Raw genomic sequence first — 10,615 nt, 5'->3', positions numbered from 1 at the left:
GCCTCTTAACATCAACCTGATCCTTCCCCACATCCTGTCTTACCTGCCCCACCCACCCTCCCACTTCCCCACCCTGCTCACTCCATGCAAATCTTTTACAATCCCAAATATCCCCCCAGGTCAAATGCTTTCTAGATGGAATCCTACCTAACTCTACAAATTGCAATCTCTACCTTGAGTCCCCACAAGTGCTTTAAGAGCTTGAATGCATTCAGTAGCGTCTTTGACCACAGCCAGTAACTTAATCTTTGCAGGCTTCTCTGTGAAAAGGGACAAAAAAGAACTCCACTGGGTAGTTGTGAAACGTCAGTGTGTCAAGCGCTAACAGCGCCTGCCACGTTACAGAGTTCAATTAATGTTAGCTATTGTTAATTTTCATCTTCCTAATCCTCAGCATCTAGTTTAGGAGATGCTTCATTAGTGCTGGCTGAATGAAGGGAGACTTAATATGGAAAAGGATTTATCCTTGGGGCTCGATCTGGTTTTAGAAAATGAAGCATTTAGCAGAAGTACAGAAGGGACTCTGATAACAGTTATCTATGTTCGGTGTCCAGGGACTCCGAATTGACCTGGTTCCCGAAAGAAAAACGACAGCGTCTAGGTTGTTTATTCATGGAGCTCTGTGCAGGGTCTGACACATCTCGCGCTCACCCAAATCAGGTTGCACGAGTGCGTGCACACGCCCTGGCAGGACTGCCTGGGTGTAGGCAGTATCACTATCTATCCGGTCACCAAGGAACCGGGTTAGCCCCGGGGCTCTAGACCCTGCTGCGCGTGTGGAGGCTGCGGAGGAGGCACGGGGAGGGAACAGGAATTCGGCGACGGCCACGTGGGCCCCTTCCGCTCTCTCCCCACATCCTTTGTTTCCCACCGGCCGCGGCTCAGGAAGCTCTTTCTGCGAGTCACCGCGAAGGGGCGGCCGGGGAGCCGGGAGAAGCTATTTCCGTGCAATCCGGGCGGGCGGCAGGCGCGGGAGGGGCGTGGAGGTGGAGGAGAGCAGAAGGCCTAGTGTTTGCTTTTATTTCATCCAACAGAAGGTTCTATTTGTGGAAGCGAACAGACGCTGGGGATTAGAGCTGGGAGGGGGCAGGAAAAGGGGAAAAAAAAAAAAACAAAAAACCGTCACATACACTACCACGCATAGGTCTTCCCCGGAACTACCGCGTGGGGGTGAATGAGTGATTCTGGAATTCATCACCTTCTCTTTCCTCCCTTCCTCCGGCTACCGCCGGGTCTCGGCGACGCCTACAGTTCCAACCCGAGGTCCCCAGGCGCGGAGCGGCGAGGGGATCCCCCAGGGCAAAAGGAGTCACCCTCCGGCCGCACCGAGCGGCGGGTGCTGGAGAGCTGGTGCGCGCGCCCGCAGTCCATTGTGCTCTGAGTGAATGAGGAGCGCGCACCAATCACCGGTCGCTTCACCTCCCGCGGCCCCTCCCCTCCCGCCCACTTCCCCGGGACCCTGACGTCACGGGAACTTTTCCTCCGCCTCCTCCTCCGGCTTCCAGCGCTGAGTCCACGGTCTGCGGGAGGGCGCGCGCCGCCTCCTGCCTAGACCAGCCTGTTGGGGGTAGGGGTAGCTAGGGGGAACGTGTGCGCGCGCCCCAGCGGGCTCAGAACTCACCACCTGCGCCGGAGCGCGCTCAGCCCGGAGCATCCCAGCCCTCGGGCCACCCCCCTCGCCCCCGCCGACCCAGCTCCACCTTCCCTTCCCGCCGCACCCCGCCCCCTCCCCCGGTCCTCCCCCTCCGCTTCGGTGACTGCTCGCCCGGCGGCAGGGCCGGAGTCGTCGCAGTCACCTCATTGCACAACCCGGCTTCCCAACTGTTTACACAGCCCGGCCTGTGAGTGTGTGTGTATACAGCGTGAGTCACCGGGAGGCGGAGGAGGTGGAGGAAAAGGAGAAGGAGGAGTGCACTGGCTGGGATCGGTGCGGCGCACACACTCACTCACACTCAGTCACTCTCTCCGAGAGCGTCTCGCTCGCGCACACTCACGCCGGGAGCCCAGGAGCGCGCCGGATTCCGAGCGCAGCGGAAAAGTTGCTTCGGCTTTCGCTACGAGACTTCTTGCTCTGGGAAGTGTGTTTGCTCCGTGGCTCCAGCGAGCCTGCGGAATCTTGTGCTCGCCGCTCTGAACCTCGGGAAGGCCGGCCGCCTCTGCCTCCCCAACTGTCGGCAGCTTCGACAACAATAGCGGCGGCTGCCCCCGCTCTGCGAGGCGCCCAGAGCCGGTACCCGCGGAGATCCGGAGACCCGAGCCGGCCTCCGCGCCCCGGACGCGCTGCCAGCGTGATCCCCGCGTGCACCAGGAACGGCTCCAGCTTTGCCCCCGTGGGGGCAGAACCAAGCTCCGTCTGCAAACTCCATCCCCCGGGCTGGAGTAAGTCGCGGCGCCCGTCGCGCCTTTCCGGGCGGATCCGAGGACTTATAAAGCAGGGGCCGCCCCGGCCCGGATCGGGATGCGGGTCGGTCCCGTGCGCTCTGCCATGAACGGCGTCTCGCAGCCCCGCACTCCGGCCTTGTTGCTCGCCGCCGGCCGGGGCACCCCGGCCAAACGCCTGCTGGACGCGGACGACGCAGCGGCCGTGGCGGCCAAGTGCCCACGTCTCTCCGAGTGTTCGAGCCCCCCGGACTACCTCAGCCCCCCTGGCTCTCCCTGCAGCCCGCAGCCTCCGCCCGCCGCTCCAGGGGCCGGCGGCGGCTCCGGGAGCGCTCCGGGGCCCAGCCGCATCGCCGACTACCTGCTGCTGCCCCTGGCTGAGCGCGAGCATGTGTCCCGGGCGCTGTGCATCCACACCGGCCGCGAGCTGCGCTGCAAGGTACGCACCCGGGGGGCCGGGACCTGGCGGAGGTCGCGGGTGAGGGGGGACACGGTGGCAGGCAAAAGTGTTTGAGGTCTCGTCCGCCAGCGCCCGGGAGCCGAAGGTGCCGCCAGCGTTTGGGCTTGGGGCAAGGCGGTTAAGTATGTTTGAGCCCGGGAAGGCAGCATTTGACCAGGATCTCCTTACTGGGAATTGTGAGGTTCGGATGGAGTGGGATAATTCGAACTCGGCGGTCAAGAGGAAGTGCGGTGCTTAATTGCTTTATATCTATTAGATATTATTTCCTTAGCGCCCAGTTTAGTGCGTGGCGCTCCATATAAGTTGTGGAATTGAAATGGATTCCAGGGCCATGCCATTCTCCTTTTCTCATTCTCCTCGGTCCCCCCGCCCCTCGTTCTGGAAGGGCGCCCTACAGTGGGTGCCTGCTTGGAGCTTGGAGTAGCTGGCAGCTCTCTCGCCGGGGCTGCGAGGCACCCGGGCTTAGTTGTGGGTGGTCAGGGGCGGGAGGTCCGTGTCGGGCGCAGGTGTTGGGGATTCCGGCTGGAACCCGCGCTAGAACCGGAACCCTGTCTTCCCCAGAGAGCAGTCTGGCGCGGGGGGTCTTCCAGCCAGGGCGGGGGGATTTGGCCGGAATGGAAGTGTTGGAAAGCCCGCGCCTGCGAGGAAACCCTCGCTTCCATTCATGTCTTGATTTTCCGGCCGGCGATTTTCTTTGAACATAAGGGATGCCATCCAATTGGAGGTACAACTGGAAACAGGATTCCCCGCGCTCTCCTCCTGCGCCAGTAGACGCAGAACATTCCCACAGTCCATCTACCTTTTGCGAGCTGGACACCCCGGTCTCAGACATTTCTGATAATCCTCTGGGCCCCTCCTTTTCACCTGAAAGATAGGTTCACCCCTCAGTTAAAGTCACTCGGGTTTTCTGCAACTCACCTGACCCCCCAACTTCCCTGGGCTCGCTGCTGCCATCTACTGGCCGACCCGAACGAAACTTCAAATGCATGATCAAGCCCAGTTTTAAAGGGGGGAAATTCTTTTCTTCTGGGTCGCTGGGGCTAAGAGCTCTTTTGGGAGGAGTATGAGTGTGGGCTGGGGGTGGGAGGAGGGGGGCAGCGGAGAGATTTCTTCGAGCTGGTGACAGAGCAGCCAGGCCTCAGAAGTGGGGTGGGTCTGGTCATTGTGCAACCCCTTCCAGTTCCTCTGAGCAGATAATAGCCGAATCCAGATGGTGACAATCCGTGTGTCACCGTTTCCAGTTGAGTCTAGGATATGAGTAACCGGACTAAACAAAAGGCCCTTAAAGAGACCAGTCAGCTTCTTAGAGGAGATGCTACTGGTGTCCTGGGTGAAGGTGGGGGTGGGAATTGGTGGGGGGTAGGGAGATAAATAAACAAATGAATCCCCCCTGCCCCCAGGATCCTGTATCCCTCCTGTGGGAATGTTACCTCAAGACTGCTTATACCTGAGTCAGCCCAGGCAGGTTGCTTAGGGCTGTGTTGACCGACTTGGAGTCATTTGTTCCTTCCCGGTAATGACAGAGCTGCGTGTTCTCCAGCCCCTTGCTTCCACTTGGAAGCTGCATAGTCACCACCTTCTGTGCCCTTCCTGGTCTGCAGGAGGTCATGCCTTTCCAGGGACTGCTCCTGCAGACACCAGAGGGACCTCTGTCAGCCCCTTGGCACCCGCCGGCGAGCAAGGGCCACAGAGGGTGGGGACTTCGGGGCTTAGCTCTCTGGAGCTTGTGGAAGGCCATACAGAGAAACCATCCATATGGTGGCTCTTTGAATATTTGCTAGCCCAGAGCCCTAGATGCTTCTGGTTTGGGGGTGTTAGGGGTAGCTGCGACTGCATAAAGTGGGGTTGAAGAGCTAATGGGGGTGTGTGCTAAGTTGCTTCAGCTTCATGTCCGGCTCTTTGCAATCCCCTGGACTGTAGCCTGCCAGGCTCCTCTGTCCATGGGATTTCCCAGGCAAGACTACTGGAGCGGGTTGCCTTGTCCTCTTCCAGGGGATCTTCCTGACCCAGAGATAGACCCCCATCACTTATGTCTCCTGCGTTGACAGGCAGGTTCTTTACCATTAGTGCCACCTGGGAAGTCCCAGACTGAGAATTGCAGCCCAGCTGCTGGAAGGCAGTCTCTGCTTCTCTAGCCTCCTAAGCGGGTCCACTTCTCTCTGCAGGTGTTTCCCATTAAACACTACCAGGACAAAATCCGGCCTTACATCCAGCTGCCATCACATAGGAACATCACGGGCATCGTGGAGGTGATCCTTGGGGAAACAAAGGCCTACGTCTTCTTTGAGAGGGACTTTGGGGACATGCACTCCTACGTGCGCAGCCGGAAGAGGTTGCGGGAAGAGGAGGCCGCCCGGCTCTTCAAGCAGATTGTCTCTGCCGTCGCCCACTGCCACCAGTCAGCCATTGTGCTGGGGGACCTGAAGCTTAGGAAGTTTGTCTTCTCCACCGAAGAGAGGTGAGCGGCCTCCACAGCCTCTCCTGTGCCTTTTGGAACCGAAACGAGGCTGCAGGTTGAGCAGTTAGGGGTGGTGCATTGGTTGAGAACAACATCAAGGGCTCAGTTGTCCCAGAGTTAGTCTTGAGAAGTCCTCTCTCCTAAAGAGCCAATGCCACAGCTGGGTTTCCTGCACCCTCGTGAATGTGGCCTGGGGACACCTTGGTGCATTTGTGGGATATCACGTGAGGATAGGTTACCCTCCCCACTTCCACCCTGGGATCAGGTTTATTCCCCATTGTTGTCAGAAAGGTCAGTTCTTCTCCGGTACAAATGTCAGCCTGCCCTTCACAGCATCGATTCCTAGAGGACATTTTAAAATCCTTGTTTATACTGAGTGCCTTTTTTTTTTTGGTACCTAGGAAGTGTCACAGAACTGGTCAGACTGTCCTATTTGCAGAAACCTCTCCTTTCCTTCACCCCACACTTCTGTTCTGTGTCATGCTTGGCCCCCAATATTTTCTCCACTTTGTCCAGTGACTTTTTAGGCATTTTGTTTGGATACATCTTCAGAAAATAGCCACTGTTGAATAAGAAATGGAAGCTGGATGGAATTGGTTGCTAAATATAGATCATGGCTTACCTCATAAAAGAACAAGATGAGCCTAATAAGACAATAATGAGACATTAAGATTCAGAGTTGAGGTTTCAGACAAGAGAATTCAGGAAGCCAAAGGAGATAAACCTTACCTGATTTTAGGAGGTGGGCCGCATCCCTTGTGGAAAGATTAAGAGCAATCCCACTGTCCAGTTGCACAGGTGGGTGTGCACTCTCCTATAGTAGCTGTTCATGCGGGGCTCACCCACCTGTGCCATTTTAGCCTTAACTCCCGATCCTATGAAAATGTACAGGGTTGTTGAGTTGCCAGAAAACCTGACTTTGTATCTGACCTTGCAAGAGTTATTGGAACATACTGATTAGCAAAGAAAAGCAAAGTGTTGGCAATGAAGAAGTTTCCAGTTCCTGGAACACTCTCCTTTGATATGGTGATGTATTTTCTGAAACATGCCTTACACACCTCCTTGCTTACTTTTGAAATCCACCATTGCACAGGCGAATGTCATGTGCGTGGAGTTTGGCAACCCGAGGGTTAAGCAATGGCAGGCTGACGCTAGCCCTGTAAGCAGCACAGGTGCAGGGTTTTAGTACTACAGGAACCAATCAGCGGCAGACGGTGTGGGTTGAGTCATATTTTCCGTTTACAGAACCAATGGGTATTTTACATAACGACGGGGGAGGTCAGGCTGAGGACATACTGAAGTTAGCACATGTATACTACACTCCAGGGAACAGGAAGGCAGGAAGGAAAAAAAAAAAACAACAACTAGACCTTTAAGAGGAAAAGGAATTGACCCAGTAGCCTGTACCAAATATTTGCGTCCTTCTCAACCAATGATTTACTGAAACAGAGCTAGTTCAGAGAAACTTAGCTGGGGGGACACAGTGGCCACCAGATATTGGAGGCTCCCCGCGTGGCTCTGGGCTTTGGGGGAGCCCAGGAGGCTTGAGTGGCTGGATCTGAATAGGGAGGCACCTGCAGCTTCACCTGAGAGCCTTGACTGAAGATGTTTCAGATTAGTTGTTACCTGAACAGATGAATCCCTGTCTGGGTAAACGAGCTCAGGTGGTGCTATACCATCCTAGGGTGTGTGTGTGTTTGTGTATTTGTGCGTGTGTGCATGTGTACACGTACATGGGCATTTTAGGCGTCCTGCATCTTTCAAACCCACCAGCCGCTTTCTTTGTCTTCTTGTCCTGGCATTCTTTGCAATTAAATATCCCAATACACGTAATTAACATTCCTCGTACTTTTCCTGAGTCGAGGCCATTGTGGGCTTGGGCTCAGGTGGACAGAACTCTCTCTCTCTGTGTATATCAATGTGAGCAGGAGTGCTGACAATCCGTGTGCAATATCAGTGACCTTGGGCTCCAGGTTCTGTAATGTTCTGTATTGCCAAGCATCGGTCCTAGTGACCCTGGCAGTCAGTGGCACGATAAGAGATAAGATCGGCTTATAGGATGCTCCGGCTCTCCCTAAAGCAGTAGGATAAGCTGTTCTTCCCTGATAGCTTTTGGAGAAATGTCAGCATTCTCCTGACACAGGCTCCCACAACTGCAATGTGCACTTAGTAAATTGTGTAACCCCTATTAGGATATCTCTTCTAAGCTCTAGCATCATGAATAGTATCTGGGGCTTTGCATCATACCCTCCACCCCAGGTGCTCTCTCAATACTGTGCTAATTTTTATTGCAGTTTGTATTGGTTTGTGAAATCCGGAGTCCTCCTGGGTAGGTTGCAAGGTAATGCTTACTGGATGAAGGGGTAACTGGCATTCCTTGGGCCTTTGCGTTGAGTGCCTGTGGACCCTATTATTGGGAAGGAAGGCCTTGTTTTTCATAGCAGCTGGATCTGGAAGTAATGGCTTGTTTCATGTCTTCTACAGAACCCAGCTCAGACTGGAAAGTCTTGAAGATACACACATAATCAAGGGAGAAGATGATGCTTTGTCAGACAAACACGGCTGCCCAGCCTATGTGAGCCCTGAGATTCTGAACACCACGGGGACCTACTCCGGAAAGGCAGCGGACGTTTGGAGCCTTGGGGTGATGCTCTACACCCTTTTGGTGGGGCGCTACCCCTTCCATGACTCAGACCCCAGTGCCCTTTTCTCCAAAATCCGACGTGGACAGTTCTGCATTCCTGACCACATTTCTCCCAAAGCCAGGTGCCTCATTCGCAGCCTCCTGAGACGGGAGCCGTCAGAGAGACTCACTGCCCCAGAGATCTTACTCCATCCCTGGTTTGAGTCTGTCTTGGAACCTGGGTACATCGACTCAGAAGTAGGAACTTCCGACCAGATTGTTCCAGAGTACCAGGAGGACAGTGACATCAGTTCCTTCTTCTGCTAATCCCCAAACCTCAGAAACCTCATAATTCTCACACATGGCATTTTCCATTTCTAAAGATGGACAGGCCTTTCGGCGTGAGGCCAACCAGACAGGTGATGGCGTGGAGACTGTGGCTGCTGAATTCAGCATGGCGCCCCTTCTTTCTCATCTTCCAGATGCGTGACTGAGGATGTGAGCAGCGTACTCTCTGATTGGCTGCCCTACAGAGTTGTTTTCCTCAGTGAACCTTCGCCAACTATCCCTTTGTTGGATTTGGGGGTTCCGCCTCTTTTCTGGGTGGCACGGAGTATGAATATCCTGCAGCGTGTGATGGAGTGAAATGAACATTCTAAAGGGAGAGGAAGTGAATCACACAATGGCATTTTAGGCAATAACTATATTTTTAACAGGGTGACAAATTACCTGGGCCAATAAACCTGCCATCTTCAAACTGGTCTTTGGTAGCCAGGCTTTCGCTACCCCCAGCTTCTCTGATTGGAAAATTGTTTTTTTCTGGTTTGGTTTAACACTCGCCCTCTCTTCATGTTTTTGGAGCAGACTGTTTCAGGGGCATAGGAGCCTGCCTGAACCATGAACCCAGAATCATCTCTCCTCTGTGTCCTGCCAAGACCCCATTTGCACTAATGCCTTCTTTCTGACCTTGAAATGAGCCCCTTGCCCTTTCACTATAAAAGCACTTACCAGCTAACGGTGGAAGAGTATCACGAAAGATTCAGGCTCCTGGCTGTTTCAGAACTCTGAGCTCAGACAGAGAGACTGGAGACTTTTAAAAAGAATTTGAGCACTTGGAAACCATTAGCTGTTTTGGTTCCCCCCAAATATGTTAGCATTTATCCTTTCCTTTTTTCCCCCCAAGACCATCTCAGGGTGGAGCATTTTGTCTAGGAGGAGAAAGATAAGAAGACTCCTCTCTCCCAAGAGCAAATTTCTGTGCTTCAGAGAAAGTAAATTTTGGATAGTCTTAGACAGCTCTCAGACTAACTTCCAGAATTAGTCTTTAACCACCCCCATGGGTCTGGTCTGCAGTTTTGCATGACAGGTTGTTAATATTTCATCTGTGGTGTGGTTTATGAATGCATCTGTTTCATCGGTATCTGGAGTGAAATAGCAAGCCCCAAATCTTTAAGGTTGGAAGGGACTTTAAAAGTCATCTAGTCCAACTTCTTTCCTTTCTCTACCACCTCCCAATGTAGAAATCACCTCCCCGCCCCCGACCCCCCAAATTCTTTCACAGGTGGGACTCCAACCTCTGTTTGAATGCTTCCAGAGATGGGAACTCACTACCTACGGAAGATAGAACTTAACAGAGATTTGCCACTTGCATTAAAAAAACAGATGAAATATCAGTAAATGTCTCAGACAGTACTGAAATCAGGTGGTTAAACGGGTGAACCAAACATACTGTATTTGAGAAATGGCACAAAAACAGGCAGTCACCTTTAAGGGCTACGCCTTAGGCAAACTACTAACATGCATTGTGAGAATACCGTGTATACCTCACGCACTGTGTACTCTGTACATACGTCGTACCTTTTCTACATTTGTTGTTGTTTTCACTCTGACACTTGTTCTGTCGTCTGTGTCTGTCTGAATAACCTGCGTGTCTAAGACCACGTGAAATGTGAATGATCATTGGCAATATTACCTTGACAGAATCATGGGACTTGGAGAAGGAGGACAGAGACCTCTGTCGCACTAACGCTCTCGTGGTTGCTTGAATGTTGTATCTGTGATACATGACCCGGCTAAGGACTCTGGGTTTGCTGGGGCTTCGAAACACTAGACCCTTCCTGTACATGTGTATATATGTTGAGATGGCCGTTTCCGACTTGTAGAGAGATTTTAATAAATCTGGTTTCGTAAATAGGTGCAGTGACTTTCTTTGGAGTCCAATCCACCGTTACCTGGTGTAGGTTCACGCTGTGGATGCAAAGGTCGCTGGCTTCGGGCCTGGAATCCCAATGGGGAGATGAAGAAGTAAACAGCTGATGATTATATATGACCTTTGACAAAGCTGAACCCATTCACTTTTTCCATTGAAGTAGACAAATTCATTTTGATGGGTGAGACCAATTTGGTGAATCAGGCTGATGAGGGCTATGGGTTGAATTTAAGAGCTGAGAAACATTTGAAGAGGCGCATACATGAAAAAGTCTTGAGTTGTAAGAATCCCTCTGGCTTAAGGTCTTTCACAGACCCTTGAGAATTTGATGAAAACTGTGGACACCTCTCAGAAAAACGTCCATGTGTATCCAACAGAACTCTGTTGTAATTTCAGAGGTCCACATCCATCCCTGAATGTATCACAGGGCCTCCTGTTGAGAGCCAAACTCCACCCTTCCCTCCCCCATTAGACTTAATTAAAATC

General features: G+C 52.9%; 1 protein-coding gene and 1 long non-coding RNA gene across 2 annotated transcripts; one reads left to right on the top strand and one right to left on the bottom strand.

Annotated features, from left to right (window-relative positions):
* Window positions 1-1,004: 1,004 nt before the first annotated feature.
* LOC139186881 (uncharacterized) lies at window positions 1,005-1,660 on the bottom strand. The gene is made up of 2 exons (XR_011570555.1): window positions 1,199-1,660; window positions 1,005-1,076 (listed from the first exon to the last, which is right to left on the bottom strand). It is a non-coding gene; the product is annotated as an uncharacterized lncRNA (long non-coding RNA).
* Window positions 1,661-1,740: 80 nt separating this feature from the next.
* On the top strand, window positions 1,741-10,111 carry TRIB1 (tribbles pseudokinase 1). The gene is made up of 3 exons (XM_019973825.2): window positions 1,741-2,818; window positions 5,005-5,297; window positions 7,782-10,111. The coding sequence occupies exons 1-3, from the start codon at window positions 2,459-2,461 to the stop codon at window positions 8,245-8,247; spliced, it is 1,119 nt and encodes a 372-aa protein (XP_019829384.2). The 5' UTR covers window positions 1,741-2,458; the 3' UTR covers window positions 8,248-10,111.
* Window positions 10,112-10,615: the final 504 nt, after the last annotated feature.

The sequence above is a fragment of the Bos indicus genome, chromosome 14 (assembly GCF_029378745.1).
Source record: "Bos indicus isolate NIAB-ARS_2022 breed Sahiwal x Tharparkar chromosome 14, NIAB-ARS_B.indTharparkar_mat_pri_1.0, whole genome shotgun sequence".
NCBI lineage: Eukaryota > Metazoa > Chordata > Mammalia > Artiodactyla > Bovidae > Bos > Bos indicus.
This window is presented reverse-complemented; position numbering and strand designations above follow the sequence as displayed.